The sequence below is a fragment of the Canis lupus genome, chromosome 35, assembly GCF_048164855.1.
Source record: "Canis lupus baileyi chromosome 35, mCanLup2.hap1, whole genome shotgun sequence".
Classification (NCBI taxonomy): Eukaryota; Metazoa; Chordata; class Mammalia; order Carnivora; family Canidae; genus Canis; species Canis lupus.
In genome coordinates this window covers 8,135,807-8,157,883 of record NC_132872.1, presented here as the reverse complement: position 1 = coordinate 8,157,883, position 22,077 = coordinate 8,135,807, and the positions used below count along the sequence as shown (strand labels likewise).

The 22,077-nt window shown below is 44.2% G+C and overlaps 1 protein-coding gene and 1 long non-coding RNA gene across 16 annotated transcripts in view; one reads left to right on the top strand and one right to left on the bottom strand.

Moving 5' to 3' along the window:
• PLA1A (phospholipase A1 member A) overlaps nucleotides 1-22,077 on the top strand; it is a 49,317-nt gene that overhangs the window by 14,938 nt on the left and 12,302 nt on the right. For 2 of the 15 annotated variants that reach the window (XM_072812345.1, XM_072812344.1), the window contains 8 exons: nucleotides 6,425-6,626; nucleotides 8,403-8,580; nucleotides 9,078-9,186; nucleotides 10,120-10,221; nucleotides 12,556-12,645; nucleotides 15,077-15,244; nucleotides 16,608-16,697; nucleotides 20,409-20,568. In XM_072812345.1, the coding sequence (XP_072668446.1) occupies nucleotides 6,425-6,626; nucleotides 8,403-8,580; nucleotides 9,078-9,186; nucleotides 10,120-10,221; nucleotides 12,556-12,645; nucleotides 15,077-15,244; nucleotides 16,608-16,697; nucleotides 20,409-20,568 (1,099 nt within the window). The other 13 variants (XM_072812355.1, XM_072812356.1, XM_072812351.1 and 10 more) reach the window with 13 other exon arrangements.
• On the bottom strand, nucleotides 6,244-10,631 carry LOC140625098 (uncharacterized). The gene is made up of 2 exons (XR_012024472.1): nucleotides 9,859-10,631; nucleotides 6,244-7,266 (listed from the first exon to the last, which is right to left on the bottom strand). It is a non-coding gene; the product is annotated as an uncharacterized lncRNA (long non-coding RNA).

The following is a 22,077-nucleotide window of genomic DNA, read 5'->3' as shown; positions in this document are numbered from 1 at the left end:
AAAGAGGCAGAGACATAGGCAGAGGAAGAAGCAGGCTCCATGCACCGGGAGCCTGATGTGGGATTCGATCCCGGGTCTCCAGGATCACGCCCTGGGCCAAAGGCAGGCGCCAAACCACTGCGCCACCCAGGGATCCCATGCCTGCTGGTTTAATGTAGCAAATCTAAACACTCCTGTGGCCTGGAGGTTCTCCTGCTGGTGAAGATCCCTCTCCTCCCGGCACCGGTCCTCCCCTGTGGACCCCCTCACTCCCCAAGTTCCCCATAACAGGCCCCCATTCAGTTGTGTCACAAGACATTTAATTGTCCGTGCCCAGCTTTAGAATGTGTCAATCCTTCTGCCTGGAGCTGCTCATGCCTTTTTGTTCATCTATGCTCCTCACACCTCCCAGAAAGTCTGCCAGCATTCTCCCTCTCTTGCAACACCTCCTGCCTCTACTCCACACCCTTAACTGCCCAGATGTTCAATGAGTAGGACAGCATTCACCTCCGGCATTGAAGGGTGGCTTTTAAAAGGTGCTGCTTAGCTGCATGGGTGCTTTCCCTTAAGCGCTTATTTGTGTGTGTGTATAAAACGGCCTCCTTATATCTTGTGTGTGAAATTCTTCCATATGAACATACATGGGACCCCTGGGTGGCTCAGTGGTTTGGCACCTGCCTTTGGCCCAGGGCATGATCCGGAGTCCCTGGATCGAGTCCTGGGTCAGGCTCCCGGCATAGAGCCTGCTTCTCCCTCTGCCTGTGTGTCTCTGCCTCTCTCTCTCTGTCTCTCTCTCTATGTCTATCATAAATAAATGAATAATAATTAAAAAAAAAGAACATACACAGCTATCTTGTTATTTGAAATGGCTGTTCATACACAATATACTAGATCTGAAAGGATTTCTATCTTCTACGTTTTTGATAGACGTGGGAAATATTGCCCTGCAAAGAAGGTATGACCATTTACTAGTAAGTATGCGAGCATGGCTGTTTCCCCACCTCTCAGCCAATGCTTTGTAGTATCAGACATTTTTCATATTGTCGCCTTGATAGAAAAAACAGTATTACATTGTCGTCTTAATTCTTACTTCTTATTATGATTTGTGCTTCTGGTGTCTTGTTTAAGCAATCTTACTCTAAAGACACTTTTTCGTATTTTCTTCTAAAGCCCCATGTGCTAGCCTAATCAGACTAAGATCACCAGGGACAAATTCTTTAATCATGGTGTGTTTTTAAATATAATGCTGAATTTTATTTTGCCACAATTAAAAAAATTTTTTTATGTATTTACATGTATATTATTTGCATATATGTCCATAAAAAATTTATCCATCAGTTTCTTTTCTTGAGTTACCCTTGTCCTGTTGATACTAGGATTATTATTACCTCATGAAATAAGTTTTTATTCTATAAACAGTTTATATAAGATAAAGATTACTTATATTTTAAAGCAGTGGAGTTCTCAAATAAAACCACCTAGCTCTAGTGTACTTTAGGGCCAGAGAAGGCTCTTGATTACCAGTTTAATGTTTGGATGCTAATAGTTTTATTTGGGCTTATTATTCCTTCTTGATTCGGTTTCACTAAATCACATTTTTCTAGAAAATTATCCATTTCTTGTAAATGGTGCAATACATTTGGGAATTTTTAAAAATATATTTTTTTATCTTTGATGTTCTGCTGTTACAATCTACTGATAGCTAGATAGATAGACACATAGATACATAGATAGATACATAGATTTATTTATTTATACTTTTAAAAATTTATTTGATAAAACAGGGGGGCAAAGGGAGAGAGAGAATTCTGAAGCAGACACCAGGCTAAGCATAGAGACTGATGCGGTGCTCAATCCCATGGCGCTGAGCTCATGATCTGAACAGAAATCAAGAGTTGGGTGCTTAATCGACTAAGCCACCCAGGCGCTCCTATTTGTTTTTTATCTCACTCATTACCCCAAGTGTAATTTTTGATTGGAGAACTCATATGTTTTTTTGATTATGGAAAATTTTTAACCATTATCTTTTCAAAATATTGCTTCTTTTCCTATTCTCTTCCTTTAGAGAACAGCTACTGGATAAAAATTGGAACCTCTCCATCTATTGTCTATACATTTTAACTATACTTTCATGTTAAAAGCTTTTAACTTCTGTACTGAATATTATAGTATTGATTCCTTTTTTAAAAAATTTTTTTAAAGATTTTATTTATTTATTAATGAGAGATACAGAGAGAGAGGCAGAGACACAGGCAGAGGGAGAAGCAGGCTCCATGCAGGAAGACCAACATGGGACTCAATCCCGGGTCTCCAGGACCACGTCCTGGGCCTGCTGGAAGGCAGGCACCAAACTGCTGAGCCACCCAGGTGTCCCTGATTCCTTTTTTATTTTAATGGTCATCTTTTTCATTTCCAATTTTCGAACTAGTTTTTTCCTAAATACCTTAATTTATCATTTATGCATGTTTTTATTTCATAATTTCTTATGTTCCATCTTTATTTTTAACCTTGAAGATTCTCAGCATACTTATTTTAAAATCTTTGTCAAAGGCTTTTATTTTATTTTATTTTTTTTAAAGATTTTATTTATTTATTCATAGAGACAGAGAGAGAGAGGCAGAGACACAGGCAGACGGAGAAGCAGGCATCATACAGAGAGCCTGATGTGGGACTCGATCCAGGGTCTCCAGGATCATGTCCTGGGTTGCAGGCAGCGCTAAACCGCTGCGCCACTGGGGCTGCCCCTGTCAAAGGCTTTTAAAATATTATTTTACCTGGAATGAATTCATGGTTCACTTATTGGCTTTATTGACTATCTTGGTAAACATTCAATTTCTGTATATATTTAGACACTTTTTAAGGATTTTATTTATTCATTCATGAGAGACAGAGAGAGAGACAGAGATACAAGAGGGAGAAGCAGGCCCCCCGTGGGGAACCGGATGCAGGACTCGATCCCAGGACCCTAGGATCACGACCTGAGCCAAAGGCAAGCCACCCAGATGTCTCTGTATTTAAACATTTTGTTTGCAGGATTTAAAAAAGTAAACTCATTACTGAAATACAGCATATATACAGACAAGTGCACAGATTATTAATATATAGATTAATGGATTTTCAGAGTGAATTCCCCTGTGTAACTATCATCTGGATCAAGAAATAGAACATTACTAGGTTCTTAAAACCCTTTGCACATATCTCCTCTCTCTTAAGCACTACCAACCCAAAGATAACTAGTATCTTGACTTCTAACATAATAGATGAGTTTCATTTCAATGTTTAATGAGAAGCTTGTGTCTGGCCTCTCCCTACTTTCTCCCATCACCCCCTTCCCTTCTCTTCTTACTTTCTTTCTTTCTTTTTTTTTTTTTTTTAGATTTTATTTATTCATTTGAGAGAGAGAGAGAGAGAGAGAGACAAAGCAAGAGTAGGGGTAGGGGGGCTGGGTGGACTCCCTGCTGAGCCCAGAGCCCAACTAGGGGCTTGATCCCAGGACCCCTGAATATCATGACCTGAGCCGAAGTCAGACACCTAATTGACTGAGCCACCCAGGCACCCTCCCCTCACCCCTCATCTTTAGACTGTCTTCTCCAGTTCAGCTCAGATCTTATTAGTGAGGCCTCCTCTTTCCATCCTGCCCCCCTAAATAAAGCTATAAGCCCCAGTCAAAAAGTCAATAGCAATGTTTTTTTGGTTATATTGCTTTTGTTTTTAGCTTCCTTTACTGAGTTGCAGAGCCCCTCCCTACCTCACAGGGGCCTGGTGCTGACCTTCCACACCTAACATGGAGCACTCTAGGATCCTGCTTACTTCACAGAGCTGAATTCTCACAACCATTGCCTTCTGCCAAACTAGGAACCCAGCACCATACTGGAATGGTGACATAATCTTTATATTTAAGATTGGCTATGTCTTTCTCTCTCTCTTTTGATTTTCAACTGTGATTAGTCTTTAGTTGGAGTGGTGGTTGGGGAGAAGGGATATCTGAGCATGATTCACTGTGCCACCTTCCATACTCCCAAGTGATCAAAAGTTTTATTCTATCATATGCAAATCTTGGCAATTTTCTCTCCTCCTTTTGAAACTTTGTAACTTTCATCCCATTTTATTGTCTTGTTTCCCTGGCTAGGACTAGACCTTCCAGTACAATATTTCATAGAAGCACTGATAACAGATATTCTCATTTGTTCCCAGTTCTAAATGGAATGCTTCTAACATTTCATCCCAAGTATGGTCATTGCAATAGATTCTTGGTAGATACATTTTCTTAAGAAGTGTTGGGTATTAAATTCTACTGTGCTTTTTCCTTCTACATCTATTAAGAGGAGCATATGGGCTTTTTTTCTTTAAATTTTTATATGTGAATTACATTAATACATCTTCTAATGTTAAGCCATCTTTTCATCCATTGGATTAAACCCTGCTTGGCCATGATGTGTGTTTCATTCTTGTTATCTTTGATGGGCTTAAATTTGCTGATAATTTATTCAGGGTTTTTATGTCTGTGTTAAATAGTGAAATTGGCCTTTCCTTTCTCCTGTCCTTGACCAGTTTTGATATCCTGGCTATTATCATAGAATGAATTTATTTATTTATTTAAAAGATTTTATTTATTTATTCATAGAGACACACACACAGAGAGAGGCAGAGACACAGGCAGAGGGAGAAGCAGGCTTCATGCAGGGAGCCCGACGTGGACGTGGGACTCGATCCGAGGTCTCCAGGATCACGCCCCAGGCTGCAGGCAGCACTAAGCTTCTGCACCACTGGGGCTGCCCCATAGAATGAATTTAGATTCTCCAGAACAGTAATAAGAATTGAAGGATTGGTAGAATTTTTCTGTAAAACTGTCCAGCCTGCTAGAGTTTTTTGATAAATAGATTGAAAACTATGGTTTCAATTCCCTAATGCTACAGTTTTAACATTTGACTTTCCATTTTTTCTTTCTTAAGTTTCAGAAAGGTAAATTTTTCTAGGAAATTGCCGATTTTCTAGGAAAATATTTGTATTTTGAACTTTTGGGTGGGTATAAATATGCTCTTTTATGGTTTTAAAAATCTACAGTAGGGATCCCTGGGTGGCGCAGTGGTTTAGCGCCTGCCTTTGGCCCAGGGCGCGATCCTGGAGACCCGGGATCGAATCCCACGTCGGGCTCCCGGTGCATGGAGCCTGCTTCTCCCTCTGCCTGTGTCTCTGCTTCTCTCTCTCTCTCTCTCTCTCCGTGTGCCTATCATAAATAAATAAAAAATTAAAAAAAAAATCTACAGTAGATTTTTAAACTATATTGTTTACTTGTGACTTCCTTCTTTTTTTTTCTTACTCTGTCTTATCAAAGGTACATCTAGTTTATTATTCTTTCCAAGAACTTGCTTTTCATGTTTATTGTGTGTGACAGATACTATTCTAGGCAGCACAGTGAGCAAAATGGATAAAAATTTCTGCCTTCTTTGAAAGTATATCCTACTATAGGGAAATCAAAGAATACACCTAAATAATAAACTAGTGAATTCCATGGGAGATTAGAAGGGGATGATTGCTATAAAAGGAAATGATCAGGATGAGGAAGATTGAGAGAACTTGGGTGTGGGGCACAGGCAGATGGCAATTTAAACAAGGTAGTTACATTTGACAAGCAAAGACTTGAAGGAGAAGAGAGCGTTAGCCAGGTGGCTGTCTGTGGAAAGACATTCCAGGCAGAAGGGATGGCCAGTGTAAGAACCTTCAGGTGGTCTAAGACTGTGTAGAGGGAAAAGAGCTAGGAGGACAGGTGGTCAGAATGGAAAAAGCAGTAGTTGGACAGCAAAGTGCTCCCAGAGCCTGTGGCTTAGATCATTCAGGGCTTTAATCCATTGTTAGGACTTCAGATTTCATTCTGAGGGAAATGCCTCAGAGGCATGTTTTGCATAGAAGTGTGACCTTTGACTTAATTTTGGCTTGCTGTTGGCTATCTACTCCATGTGTCTTCATGTCTTTCCTCTTTGTCTGTATCCAAATTTCCTCTTACAAGGACACCAGTTATACTGGATTAGGACCCATCCTGTTGGCTTCATTTTAACATAATAACCTCTATAAAGACTCTATCTTGAAAAGCAGTCACATTCTGAGGTCCTAAGTGGTTAGGACTTCAACATATGGAGTTATGGGGGTAACTCAGTTTATCTCATAACAATATCCACTTCACCATGGCCTTTAATCTGCTCTAGTTGAGTAACAGTCATATCCTTTTCTGGCATTGTATCTTTAGACATGGAAACTATGCACAGGTTTTGGTTACAGAAGTGATGTCTTTATTAAATTAATCTGAATATTGCACTAGCTGATTTATAATAAATGCTTGTAAGCCTCTAGTTCTTTCTTCTTCTCAAGAACACTTTTCTTCCTTCTAAGAACAGATGAACTCACCTTGGTGATCTTTCTTGTTTTTCTTTTTGTTTTTTTCCTCCAGGAGATGCACCTCCTACCCCACAGAAAAAGTGCACTGACTTCCAGAATGCTAATCTTCTCCAAGGCACCAATCTCAAAGTCCAGTTTCTCCTCTTCACCCCTTTGGAACCCAGCTGTGGGCAGCTAGTGCAGGAAAGTGGTGACATCCAAAACTCTGGGTTTAATGCCACTCTGGGAACCAAACTAATCATCCATGGATTCAGGTGGGAGTAATCAGCCAATAGAAACACCTCAGCTAAAAACTAGAGAGTGACCAGATGCCATAGGAAGTTAGTGGGGAGCAAGAGGAGAAATGAATTTACTGACAGTCCCATGTTTCATCTCTCACCTCTTGTTGCTTTTGAAGGTATTTCAGATCAACATGAGCACACACTGCATTGTTTATTCTTGTTGGTCATGTGCATTACTTCTCTGCTCAGTCTTGTCCAAATGCACTCAAACACTAAATATGTATAACCCTGGGCAAATTGCCCTGGCACATAGAGCCTTGGTTTCCATATCTGAATAAAAGGGAAGTTGTAGAGATGGTCTCAGTGATCCTTTTCTCCCTGAAGCATGGGTTAGATGATTCATCTCAGCCAATGAGGTCAGAGGCTTTGTGCAATTGGGGTAACAGCATGGTGTTTTTATCCAGGAGTTTATTTCCTCTTCTTCATTTCTTCCCTAGTTTCATGATTTAAGAAACTTCTACGCATTGGTGCTGCTTCCATCATCTCCTGAGGTTAACCTTTCTCAGATGCTAGGTGCTTCTCTTCTTCAATTTCTTTGATGCCCTACAGTCCAAATTTTGTTATAATACTGAGTCTCAATTCAACCACCATCCTTCCTTCCAACATCTTCTCTCTAGAGCCCATCAACAAGGCCAGAAACAGAAGAAGGTTGGTGGGGGGAAAGAGGGAGAATGCAGTGAAACAGTAGCAGTATAGAGCAACTAGAGATGGGGGTGTCCAATGAAGAAGTGGACACAAAGGCACTGCACAAAGTATCACCATTTCATGGTCTCTGGGTTCTCTCTGCTTCTCAAATCCCTGGACTCCAGGGACCCAGCCACATCTCTCCTTAGGCATTCTTCTTCACTCTTGTGCTAAAGTATCTCCTCTAGCAAATCTTATATTCAACCACTATCCAAGGCTGGGTGTGTATCCCCAACCCAGAGATAGCTAAAAGAGCTGGAGAGCTCAGCAGGCTGTTACTGTGTCTGCTCTTAGATCCTTTGAATCCACATTCTATGGCATACACGTTTGTGCTCCTCTGCCCACAGGAGCATGCTCTTACTGTTCCCTTACTGTGGGCCATTGAGAAAACTTCTCCCGATTTCAATCTCTTGGGAAAGTTTTATGAAATTTTTTCTATCACTCTCCTTTTCCTAGAAAAGCCCTATTACACTGTAAGTTCCAGAAGAATAGAAAATGTATCTCGTTTTTCTTTATTTCTCACAAAGCACATAGCATACTGCCTGGCTCATTGAATTAATGAAAGGATGACCGAATGGACAAGTAAATAAAAACATCCCTCAAGGAGAGTGCTTATATTATAGAATGAGAATTAAGATTGCAAAGCATAACTCTAAGGTACAAAGTTACCTATTTTTCCCTATGATTAACACAAGCAGTGTCAGTGCAAATGGTTTTGTGTAGTAGACATTGCATAAACATGCCTGACTGAGGGTTGTTTGGGGTTGAAATCCAACCTAAGTTCTGAGCCCTGACATGAGGCTGCATCTACCTGGAACAAAAGGTACCCTTTAACAATTTACGCAAAGGTTCCATATACGTAGGCAGAAGCCCTGGTGACTTTGGGATTGCACTCTTCCTATGCTCAAAGTGGTATATGATTTATTGCCCATATACTCCTCTTATTTGTTTCCACCTTTTTTCTCCCTGGGTTTGTTCTGTTAATAGAGAGTGGCATTGTAATTTCCATGACAATGGACATTGGCCTGGGAGATAATTTTCCTATCCTTTCTTGGCCCTGTCTAGGGCCTTAGGTACAAAGCCTTCCTGGATTGATACATTCATTGGCACCCTTCTCCGGGCAGCAAATGCTAATGTGATTGCTGTGGACTGGGTATATGGCTCTACGGGTGTCTACTTCTCAGCCGTGGAAAATGTCGTTAAGCTGGGACTTGAGATCTCCCGTTTCCTCAGTAAACTCCTGGTAGGTGTTAAAGAGCTTGGTGTGAGTTTTGACTGGGAGGAGAAAGGGGACCCAAAGAAAGAGTCAACACATGAAGGGGAGCTTCAGGGTGGTAGCAGAGCCACCAGTAGCTTGTGGGTCTTCCCTTCCAAGCTCAACTTTACCACTTACAGTGTCGACTTTGGGCAAGCTGTTGACCCTATCTGAGCCTCCTGCTTCTCCTCTGTAAAATGTGCCACTCATGTCGGATAGGGAGTCTCTCAAGAGGGAGTGGCCATGGTCATTGCTCACACACTTTGGGCACCAAAGAGAAAGTGAGGCAGTCCTCAAGGTGGGGTATCTAGGAAGAGGGCAAGTGATGAATGGAATGAATTCTGACTTTTTACCCCAAAGCATATGTGAGGCATATGTCATGCCCAGAGCCCTTTGACTCTGAAGCTTCAGGGAAAAGTGTGATCCTGTGGGTCCAGAAGTCTGCTGTGGCCCAAATGCAATTCACTGTAAATGCCCCATTCTAGGTGCTGGGTGTGCCGGAGTCTTCGATCCACATCATTGGTGTTAGCCTGGGGGCCCACGTTGGGGGCATGGTGGGACATTTCTACAAAGGCCAGTTAGGCCGGATCACAGGTAACATTCTTGCCCATTCTCTCAAGTTTGGAGATAGAGAGAGAATGCCCAGGAAATGCCTCTGTTGAGGCAAGCAGAGGGGATCTTTGTTCTTATGATTATCTACTTCTGCTAAAATCTGAGGCCCTATGATCTCTAATGTCAGTTATTACCTAATATTACCTAATATTACTCTAATGCCTCAGTTATTACCTCTGTAAAATGAGTTGTAATAGCTCATTTCTCCTTGGCCCACTATGGAAATCACCTTTAGACAATTATGCTAAATACTTGCAAAAGCACTAGGGACTTTATGCTTCAGAAGCTACCCTCAACCAATAAAGGACTAGAGTTGTGTGGTAAATACCCTTACCTTCTGACCCTTCAGTGGGACAATTCTGAGTCATGTACTACAGAGCCTCTCAGAAGGGTCCCAGTGGGATGAGACCAAGTCACTCAAAGTGATAATCCATCCGTTAATTTTTTTTATACTCTGACTCATTTTTCTACTCCCTCACTATACTTCCTGTGATCAACTCCCAAATAAGCTACTTGTGCTTGAAATCCTTGTCTCAGGGTCTCCCTGTGTTGTTATGAAGACTAGCACAAGACCTGACACATAGTAACTGCTCAAAAAATTATAGCAGTTGTGATGAGTACATGTGGATTAAAATTACTTACATTAGCCCTTACCAAATGGTTGATGTTATCAAGCTTATTCCAGAGCCAGGGAAGCTGGGTCATTGAGAATCAGAGAGAACAGCGTGGGGTTTCCTGGGTACGATGGTCTTCTTGCCCTTGGGTCCTGAATACAGTTTCCTCTTGTCCTTGGGTCCTTGCTGGGGGACTCTAAGAGCTGACCAGGAAGGGCTGCCTTGAGAGATATGCGGTGGATCCATGAGGGTTCCTGTAGCTGAGAGGAACAGGGCCCCTGACATCAATCTGTCCCAGCAGGCCTGGATCCTGCTGGACCAGAGTACACCAGAGCCAGCCTGGAGGAACGCCTGGACCCTGGAGACGCCCTCTTCGTGGAGGCCATCCACACAGACACTGACAGTGAGGAGAAGCTGACCTTCCTGGGGTGGGAGGACTGAGCACGGCAGGGACTAGGAGGCTGGCATCTATCTGTGTCACCCTGGGCAGCTTCCCTCCCTCCTGAGCTTCTGTTGCAATGAGGAGCTTATCAGTGTCATCTTGATCTCTGATTACTACTAAACCTTGTGATGAGGCTGTGGGGGGAGGGCATTGCTGCCGGGCTGGTATATGGGAAAGTCACACTGCTTTTTCAGGGTGAATGTGGCCGGCCCCATGGGACTGGGACATTCCACTTCTAGGGCAGATCCTCAGGCCTGTCAGGATTTCCCTCCTCCCCAGGGAGGATCCCAGCCCTTCAGTGCAGTGAAGAATGAGAAACCTCCTCTCCAACAATGACAGGCATCGGAAAGACCCCCAACCCTAAATCTATTATGGCCAAATTAAGCTATTCTGACCAGTTAGGAAAGAGGATGGGCATTCCTCCTCATTTCTACTCTTTATGAAATGCTCAGGAGTCAGCCAGGCCTTGTGCTCGGCATGGTGGGTACAAGAAGAAATAATGCCTATCCCCCACCAGAAGAGTGTGCAGTTCAAGTGACAGGTGTCTATGTCTCATTCTTTTTGATCAGAAGCCTTCTTTTAGCACCCAACACTCAGATTTATAATTCTGGAAGAAACCCAAGCAGTCACATTATTCAACCCTCTTTCCCACTTTCATCATCTCACAGACAGGAAAGCAAAGCCCACAGGCCTCCACCTAGCTGTTGGGTGAACCATGTTAATTATCAAGGTTAACCTCTTCTGTTTCTAAATTTGCTGAATAGGGGACTTACTAGGTCCCCATTTACCAGAGCTAGGCCTCGCAGTCCCCTTCAGAGTTCCTCCTAGTGTGACCAGAGGGGAAAAAAGTATTCCATTTGTCTAATTTTTACTGAGCTATGCAGTCAGCCCGGAGAATACTGCAATGCACACGGCATTGAAGAAGGTCCCTGCCCACGTGGAAATATAGGCTTCATTGAGCAGGCATTCATTCATTACTCCCTTCAATAAATATTAGGCACACACATGTGACAGGCATGGTGCTGGTATTGGGGCTACAGCAGAGAAAAAGACAGGTAATGTCCCTGCTGTAAATTGCAGAGCTTATGGACGAGGAAGCAGATGTAATTACACCCTGTGAGCATGATGATGGAGGATGTGGGGCAGAGAGTGGGGGTGGGGACCTCTTCAGGTAAGGTTATTGAGCAAAGTCTGCTCAAGGAGGTGATATCTGAGGTGATATTATGCGGGTCAGAATGAGCCAGCCCTGGGAAGCGCTAGGAGAACATTCGAGGTGGAGAGAACAAGATGCCGGTGGGGACAGGAAAGCCAACCACGTGGCTACAGGACAGGGAGTGAGGCTGGAACCGGGCCAGGCTGGCCAAGGTGAGGAGCTGACGGCAAGAACAGAGGGGCATTAGGAGTTCCTGTAAAGATTACTGTGGCTGCTGTGCAGAGAGTCAGCTCCAGGGGACACTAAGGGAGGTTGGAGGCTCATTAGAGGTTGTTTGCAGTAGTGGTGTGGGCGAGAGGTGGTGGTGGCTTGCACAGAGGTGGGCGCAGGAGAGACGGAGAGAAGTAGAAAGATTCAAAGTATATTTTGGAGGTAGAGCTGACCAGACAGGTGATGGGCTAAGTGTAGGGAGTGAGGGAAAGGAATGAAGCAAGGATGACTTCTAGGTCTTTGCCTAACTCTTGGATAGATGCCATTAAACAAATAACATACGACCAATCACTTGCAGTAGTGATGGATGTGGGAAGGGGAAAGATGTTATGAAGGGGAAAGTTGGGGTCTTTGGTAACTAGCTGCCTCTGACCCAGTCTGAGGGGTCAGATATGGTCACGTGATGCGATGAGGGCGATAGTCTCTCAAACTAACCAGGTCATATTTTTGCTCAGTCAAGACAGCACAAAAATATGAGGGACACTGTGGAAATGTGGCTCCAAATATATATATATAAACTATTGCTCAAAATAAAATAAACACTTGCTTGACAAGGAAGTTTACCCAGCTTATGACATTTAGTGATCTGTAAGAACTTATATTAAGGGATATTTTTCCTGATTTTGTTAGACAAATATGAATATCTTCTCATGGCGTTATTCTTCTTGGCTTCCTTTCAGTGTAGATAAACGCCTGTAGAAAACTGAGGGCGTGTTCTGCAGTGTCACAGCACTTAAGGGTGAGGTGGGCACAGAGTGTGGGGGGGTGGCTCCCAAAGTTAGAGTTCAGGCTTTGCTGCCAGGGGACCCTGCGTTGGGGCCTAGAAAACATGCCCCTGCAATAAGAAATAATGGGGTTTTGCCTTCTTTCAGATTTGGGTATCCGGATTCCTGTTGGACATGTGGACTACTTTGTCAATGGAGGCCAAGACCAACCTGGCTGTCCCACCTTCATTCACGCAGGTCAGAAAGCCAGAAAGGGTTGGTATTTGGCTGCCCCAGAGGCTGGAATTCACCAACAGTTTTCATGTTGAGTCAGCCAGTGTGGGCCGCAGGAGGTCTTCCTTCTAGTGTCCTTTACTATGCCCCGTAAGACCTCTCGCAGCACTTATTGAATGGATGTCTATAGGAACCAGGGGAATTCTGGGGGAAGAGTGCCTGAAATTGAAAGCTTGCACCATACTTTTGCTGGTCTCCCCACTTCTTAGGTCCTACAGTGTATATCATCACTCCAGCCAATATTCTGTTCTTCCTGGGCCCCACTTTGTGGTATGGTCCACACTAGCTACATCTCCTGCAGAGCCTAGTTGTGACAGGAGTAGAATGATACACCCAAAGGTGGCTACCTGAAGGATCAATTCCCCAAACTTATTAAATTTGACAGTTCTCCAAAATTGTTTTCAAGATAATCGTCTTGAGTACATTCAATGAATATACATTTCTTCTTTTCTAAATACACTATTGATCCTTGACCAACATGAGTGTGAACTGCACAGGTCCACTTGTACATGGATTTTTTTTATAAACACAATATAGTACTATAAATGTATTTTCTCTTCCTTATGGTTTTTAACATTTTCTTTTCTCCAGCTTACTTTACTGTAAGAATATGGTGTATAATATATATAACATGCAAGATATGTGTTAATCAACTGTTTATGTTATCAGTAAGGCTTCAAGTCAACAGTAGGCTATTAATAATTAAGTTTCGGGAGAATGAAAAGTTATACATGAATTCTCAACTGCATGGGAGGTGGGGTGCCCCAACACCCCTGTTGTTCAAGGGTCAATTATATTCTTCTGGAATGCTCTTTTGTTTTTTAAGATCTTATTTATTTATTCATGAGAGACACAGAGAGAGAGGCAGAGACATAGGTAAAGGGAGAAGCAGGCTCCCTGTGGGGAGCCTGATGCGGGACTCAATCTCTAGACCCCAGGATCATGCCCTGAGCCCAAGTCAGACGCTCAACCACTGAGCCACCCGGGTGCCGGTGGAATGCTCTTTTTGAATACATTCTTCTTAACATTATCTTAAATAACATTAAATTTGTCAAAAGCTAAGGATCAAGGGTTGTTTAGTCTTTTTATAGTCTTCTTATGAATATAGGCAACCTATCAGCATTTCTTCTTTTTTTCTTAGATTTTATTTATTTATTCATGAGAGACAGAGAGAGAGAGAGAGAGAGAGGCAGAGACACAGGTGGAGGGAGAAGCAGGCTCCATGCAGGGAGCCCGACGTAGGACTCGATCTCCAGTCTCCAGGATCACGCCCTGGGCTGAAGGCAGCGCTAAACCGCTGAGCCACCGGAGCTGTCCTATCAGCATTTCTTATGAGAATTTTATCCTGATTTGTTTACTACGTTTTTAGTCTTTTCCTGCTTTACCACATTTTTTAACATTTTAAGGATTCTTTTAACAATGTTATTGAATAACCCCTAATCTGATTTACCAAACTTAGTGATTTTCAAAAACATGTTTATTTTTATAATTTATAGATTTCCTAGCATTTTTTCTCAGATGGGATAGTTTGGTTTTATGACCTTTGGATATATTTATGTGGCATTTTAGTTGGCCCTTTTCATTTTTCCTCATAACACAATTGTAAGAAGGGTTTAGTTTGTGTTCCCCAGCTCCCTGTTGCAGCTGGAAGGAGCTTGCCCATAAAGAGTGTCCCAACCATAGGGGAAGGCAAGTTAACACAGGCTCAGATTTGGTTGCTGGTCCCAGAATAGGGAGTGGTGGTCCCAAGATGAAGGGAGAATGTGAAGACCCCAGAACCCTAAAACGGTAGCTCACCATAGACCTCTTAGCCCAGCAATTCATCCAGTGTGAGTTACTTCAAATTTTTATACAGTAAACAAGGTTTTTTATTAAATTGGGACATTTGGCACATTCAGTGTATCAGTCATTTGGCCAGGTAAACTCGGAAGCACATTGACTTTCAGATTTACCATGAACTGCGGCTGACTCCCTTGATCATCTCATTGCTAGGCTGAGTATCATGAGGTTGTAAAAAGTTTGATTGTGTAGGTGACTATGAAGAAGCTAAAATGTGCAGGCAGATATTCATTGTGAGAAGTTGGTCAAGATCACCAAATCCCCGTAAGCTCCCATTTTCCAAAAGAGCGTTTGCATGATTATGAAAGATGGGTCTCAATTTAAGTAATTTTTTTGATAGATTAAGTTTAGGTATCTCAGGAAAATTAAAAAGAAGAGGGAGAATGTAGTAACCATTTCCATTAACATTTTAAAACGTGGTTCAGGAGACTTCCTGCTGGAATTTAAAATTTATAGCCTGCTGGAATATAAAATTCAATAGAATTACAATAAGTAGCATGGAGGGGTTTTCATTTGTCTTAAACTAAAACCATGGTTATATTTTTCCCCTGTTCAGGCTACAGTTACCTGATCTGTGATCACATGAGGGCTGTATACCTCTACATCAGTGCCCTGGAGAATTCCTGTCCACTGATGGCCTTTCCCTGTGCCACCTACAAGGCCTTTCTTGCTGGACAATGTCTGGATTGTTTTAACCCTTTTCTGCTTTCCTGTCCAAGAATTGGTAAATGCCACCCCTTTGGCAATTTGGGGCAAGTTCAAGTCTTTCTAGTTGTCACCTCTGTAAGTCCTGATTTCCTATGGTCAAGAAGTCTATCCAACTGGATAAGGAAATTCACTGATCGATGTTCAGCCTATTTCCATCTGGAAGATGGCATATGGCCTTCTGTGTCCCTCCCCTCACCCTCTATACTGCTGCCTGATGCCATACTTGCTCTGCACACACTCTTCACACACAGCCCCTCATCTGCAAGCCCAGACTCAGGACCTGTTGGAAACATTGGAATAGCCCAGAGCCGCTGCCCTCACTCCAAGACCAGATGCTTGCCATAGGTCTTTCTAGCTAGGCCAGCCATTCTCCAAGTCCTGATAGACTGTAAACCAAGGCTTTGTGAGGAATCCCCAAGAATGGTGTACATGACCCTCTTTAGAGGTGTGAGGCTGTGGCAACCATGCACCAACTAGAGGGCTGCCTCCTTGCTGGTTGGCTTGGGCACATTTCTGGATGATCCAGGATAGTCTGGGAGAAGGGCTTGGGAAAGGCTAAGGGATCTGGCCTCAACTCACCCTGTGCTGGTCATTGCTAAGAATATCCTAGGGTTCTCCAAGATGGATTTCAGGAAGAACTCTGGGAAATATAAATGGTTCCTTCCTCTCTCCCATTCTCACTCCCCATCCCTGGTTGCCACTCAGAACTGCAGCAACCTGTCATTCCTTATATGAATGAAATGGATATCAGCTTGAGAAAATGTTAAAGTAGATGTAGTTTCCCACAATAAAGCAAATCAACATTACTTCCTACTCAGGGGGCATATGCCACAGTTTCCCCCAATGTGATGGTCCTGCTGCTATAAACAGCCACCTCACACTATCCGCCAGCGTCACCTCTCACTACACTTTGCCTGGCACTGAACACCAGGATGCTAACTACTTGTACTTCCAAGAATATTTCGTGTTTCCTCACCCTGTGTGCCTTTGTCCAAACCATATTCTCTGCTTGGAATGCCTTTCCCTAACTTGTTAACCACTATTCTTCAGGTCAAATGCTTCCCTGTGCTTTGTCTGCAAAGGATATAAAAAGCCATTAAAACAACTGTCTTATAGATTATTTTGCAAATTGGAGACATAATTTCAAATTTCTGATAAATACCTCCTGGAATGGGCCCAATGATCTGAAGAATGTGTGTCCTGTTTACTTGTATGTTTATCCTTGGCTGGACTGGGCATGGCATGTAATGAGCATACAGCGTAGTTGTTTATAGAATGATCGGGTACATGAATTAATCAATACATGGGTGGGTGCCAAGGGACACTGAAATGGCCTTCTCAGGACTCTGCTGTCTTTGTCTTTGCCTCTCTACTTCCAGGGCTGATGGAACAAAGTGGTATCAAGATAGAGCCGCTTCCCAAGGAAGTGAAAGTCTACCTCCTGACCACTTCCAGGGCTCCATATTGTGGTGAGTTGGGGGAAACATGTGTAGCTCAGCTCTGCTAGTGTGCTGTCCTGCAGAGTCCAGGGTTTTGATTTGGCCTGTGTCTAGCACAGCATGGAAGCCAAGGTGGGAGGTGAAAGATTGGGGCAAAGATGCTATAGAAGGGGTGGGAGGGTGGGCAGCAGCTAGTCTTAGATCCTGAACTTTCAGAGCTAGTCCAACTGCAGATGAAGAGTTAAGGACATCTTACTCTCCATATATTTATCCTAGTTCCTCCCTCCTTCTCTCCAGCGTGGGACTCTGTAGTCTGATATTTGGGAGGACCTTCTGGTTCCCCACTTCTTGCATACTTTTTTACCCCTTCCTTGGTGCCCATCTTATGGGTCTCTCCCCCCACCCACTCGCAGCCCTCTTAGGTCAGGATCTCTGAGGAATATTGAACCTTGCCCTCTGCCCTCCTTCCCCTACACATACATATTCCAGTTCTTCACTGTTGTTTCTAACCACTGCATTTCACTGAAGCGAAGATGCCAGTAAAAGATATGAAATGTGAGAGGAGAGTGTGTCTTAGAACCCATGAAATATATCACAGGTTGGAGCATCATCTTTTCTGGTGCTATTTGCATCTTAAGTAGATCGACTGTACTTCCTTTTTGACATTTGTTATCCTGGGATCTTGTCTAGTTTATTGTTTATTGAGTGTATAGGACAAGTATGCTGGTTAAGATGATAAATTGTATGGCCACACTAATTCCGACTGATTTTCTGATTTGCTTGTGTCTGGTTGGTGGAGAGATCTTTTATTTTTTAAAAAAGATTTTTTTTTTTTTTTAAATTCATGAGGGACACACAGAGAGAGGCAGAGACATATGCAGAGGGAAAAGCAGGCTCCCTGAGGGGAGCTCAATGTATGACTCGACCCTGGGACTCCGGGACCATGCCCTGAGCCAAAGGCAGATGTTCAACCGCTGAGCCACCTCGTATCCTGGTGGAGGGATCTTTGTGGCTATTCCTTCCTTGTACCAAACTCCTAGTGCTATGTGTTATGGAGCCCAAAGCTCAGATTGTAGTCACACAAACTTGGAGTTGAATCTCAGCTTCTGCACTTACCAGATATGTGATCAGGAGAATCTTACTTAAGTTTTCTGAACCTCTACATCCTTATGTAGAAAATGGGAACAATAACAGTACCTACTTCAAAGAATCAACGTGAGGATAAAATAAAATAGTATACAGGAAGTTGCTAGCACAGGGACTGGAACTTGCTAAGAAATAATTGCTTTCCCTTTGTCAATCAGAGAATTGGAGGAGACTAGATGCGGGTGTTTATGATGCTAGAGAGAATTCCTGGCTACCTCCTACGAACAAGTGGGTTTCAAGAGTCAACTGTGGGCTTCTCACATATATCTATTCATTTGACAGCCCAATTCTTGGGTTAGGTATGAGGAAGGGGAGGCTCTGAGACACTCAGCCTTGTGCCCAAGGCTACACAGTGGGGTGGGAAAAGTATAATTCAACTCCAGGTCTTGTGACTCCAAAATCTACACCCTTTCATGCCACCACCTGCTTCCACACTGGCTTCTCTGCCTCTGCTTCTGAAAGAGAATCTGTTCTTTACAGCCATATTTCTAGGTTACTCCTCTGTCCTCACTGCCCCCTCCTGAGGTCAGCTGGAAGGAGGATGCTTTGTCCAGTGACAGAGGCAGTGATGCCAGGACCAGATGTCCAGTTTTACTTCCAGCTCTGGACAGCTTAACAGCAACCTGAACTGGCTCCTCTCTGTCTGCACAGCCAGGAACACACATGGTAGGGAGACTGGGGCACACTTGAAGTTAGAGGCATTTTCAGTTCCCTGCTAAGGCAGGTTCACATAGCCACAATTTTTGTGACTGTTTCATATTTGTTGTGAGACTCCCTCTTGGTGCCCCAGAAGTATGGCCCTGTCTGTTCACAAACCTCAGAGAGGCACAGAAAGAACCAAGGAGCATAATACCTGTTTGCCTACATGCTCTGAGCCTTCCAGTGCTGAGCCTTTTGTTCTGAGCATTGGAGCTGGGATCCTCCTTTACCTCGAGTTCGGGTGGTGCCAACAGCCTGTAGCAACCTGCTCCTACCCACTCTCAGGCCACCATGGCACTGGGTTCCCATTGCCCAGCTCTCTTGGCCTGCCTGGGCTACAGCAGTGTTCAGCAGGACAGTGGTCACCCTTGACTCCTGCCAGGCATGTACCAGCAGGGCAAAGAATCAATCTTCTCCAAATAATAATCTTTTCTGACAATATTACTTTCCCTAGTGTTTCACATGAAGTGTGTTCTCCCCATTACTTCACTAATCCTTGCCATGTTCTGTGAGGTCATGTCAAGGTTACTGTTTACATATGAAGGGACCAGGACACAGAGAGGTTCAGTAACTTAGGGAGAGGGACACAGCAAGGAAGCAAGGCTGGGCCGTGGATCCAGGTCTCCTGACTAACCGTCCAGGGCTCTGTGTGCTGCTTCCCATGTCTTACTCCTGCACCGATTGGATTCCACTCCCAGTTCATGCCCACCCAACATTAGTAGACCTGACTCTCCTGGGGCTTCCAGATAATGAAAGGGGAGAAGCAGAACCTTAGGAAACTTACTTGATGAGGTGAGACCTGCCAGCAAAGGAAGAAGTGGTACAATATATCAAAGTCAGCCTAGGGAGTTAAATTCGTAAAGCTTATGCAATTTAGTGTTTTTCCCACATTGCAGTTATCCACTCCCCTTCTGCCCTTACCCATCACCAGAACAATCTGAACCCCCTAGCAAACAACTGAAAGACAGGAGGGGCATGGCATTGGATGTCTTCCTCTGTGGAGGGGAACCATACCATGCTTTCTTTCCTTCCTGTGGGTTCTTGGCATCTTAGCACCCATCAGTGAGTCTTGTTACCAACCCCATGAGCCCAGATGGATCACAGCACTCTTCTGACTTAATGCTCAGTCTACCTAAGTCCATTCGATGTCCCTCCTATATCTGCCTATTAAATATGACAAATGAAAAAGTACAAGTAGGGTAAGAGGCAAAGGACTGCCTCTCCAGCTGTGTCCCAATCACCAGAGAAGTGTGTGAAAATGCCCCAAGACCAAAGATACAGCAAGATGCCACCAGATGGGCCACCCCCTTAATAAGGAAAGGATAGGATGTTAGAGAAGCTGTACTTCTTAACTTCTCTTGCCAGAGAGACAGCAGGTCGCAGGGATATCATCATGAGCCAGGCTCCTCATCTAGTCTGTGTCACTGACATGAGCTTTGAAAGCCCCAGGATCCATGCTGCCTGGGAGGGTGGAGATGCCATGTAGGCACCCAGGCTGCCACAGAGAGGAAAATAGTCACCTACACACAAGTGGGCTTCCTGAAACTGTGTGTATGGTGGGAAGTCGAGGAGTATCATTACATTTTATGAGTTAATTATTTAGTATAAGAGACATGCTTTTCTTTCAGAATCACTACACCAACACAATGTCATCAAGCAGAGAGGAGTGGGACATTTTAGTGTTATAAGTAATAACAAGAACTAACATGCATTGAATGCTTCCTAGCCACAGGCATTGTCTACGGAATTTCCACTATTAACTCATTTAACTCTCATTCAGACCTATTTTTATTATCCCCAGTTGGAAGCTAAGGATTTGGGGGACAGCAGGTAACCTGCTACTAAGAGGTAGATCTCAGATTCCTGCACTGCTGCTCTCTGGGGCTTTGTGGGCAGTTTGCACCGCTGACCTCTGGCCCAGGCATCTGCTCTGCTTCGGTTTCCCAGTGCATCACAGCCTGGTGGAGTTTTACTTGCAGGAGCCAAGGAACAAGGATACCTTCATCTCAGTCACCTTCCTTAGCAGCAACGTTACCTCCCAGGTCAAGATCACCATGTACGTAAGTGTCCCGCATCACACGCACACACATCTCCCACAACAGGCACTGTGTGATCACTAATGGGTGGCCCAAGCCTGCTGGGCTGGAGGTGGAGGTGAGGGCAGGACCTGCTGCAGATGCACCCACAGACACATGCTGGGCAACTGTCCCAGGTTCATGATCAGTACTGGATCCAAGGGTAGTTTATTTAGACAACAGCAGATGAGGCGGGTGAGCCGAAGATATGGGGTGTCTCAACAGGTGGTGAGAACATGAGAACCTAGATAGGAAACATGAGTCAGGAATCCAGGAAGGGGGCATCAGGAATGTCAGCAAGCAGGAAGACCTCATCACTGGCCAGGGAGGGCTGACCAGAGCCTGGGAAGCACCTACTCCTGGAAAGTGGGGCAAGTACTAGGTGAGTTATTAGAACTGAATCACAGGCAAAGGGGCTAGTAAGCAAATGAGTACAAGGTGAGGCCAGCAGGGCTTGATGCCATGTGGTGCTAATCCCTAGAAGCAGGCTGAGCATTTCCTTCCCTTCTGGGGTCACATTTGGGCCTAGCAGCTGGCAGGACCAGGCTTGAGGTGGGAAGATAGAGAACTTCAACTATAGGAAGGCTCAAGCCTGGCAGAGGATAGGAACAGCAGCAGAGGTGCATGTTTCTTTACAAAGCAATTGGTAAGTTACTCGCAAGCCAGCAGGAGCCGGTCTAATCAAAGAAGTCACTGTCTCAGCAAGCAGGGTCCCGTCCAGAAACCAGAGCCCAAACTGGGAGTCCAACAGAAGATATTTAACCCAAGGAACTAATTACAAATATGTCCAGAGAGCTGAAAAGCCAAAAGGAGGCGGGGGGACAGTGCAGAAATCAGCAACAGGGGGCAATCCTCCTGTGGGGTCAGAGGAACAAGGCCAGGTGATGTTGGTAGTGTGTCAGCAGGATCCACCGAGGTGGCTGTTTGGCGGGAGCTGGAAGCAGGCAAGAAATATAGCCCCTCTGAAAAAAAAAAAAAAAGAAATATAGCCCCTCTGGAATCACAGCCCAAAGTGGTCTCGCCACTAAGTGTGCCTCCTGCAGGTTAGCTCTCACTGGAGTTTGCTGGCAGGGGAAGCTGAGAAGTGTAGTTTGCAGGTGAGCGGATGAAGCACAACCATAGAAATGCATGCTTTTCCACAGTGGCAGGTGCCGTGAGGACAAGTAGGACAGAGCCTGACCAAGACTGAGAAGGTGAGGTTTCAGTAGTGATTTGACGGAGTTACCCAGTCCAGGGGTTAGTGAGAATGCAGAGAGGAGGCGGGGGTGGCGAGGGGAGTACGGGGCAGCCGCTCAGAGCCACACTGTGCCAGGTGTTGAAGGACAGTTAGGGATTTTGGGTTTTATCCTGAGAGCAGTTTGGGGGGCCAGTGGGACTTTTAAGGAGGAGAGTGACCAGATCAGAGTGGAATTTGGAAACATTTCTCAGGCTGCAGTGTTAGACATTAATGGTACTGAGAGGAGCACACTTCTGGACTCCCAGACACCCTG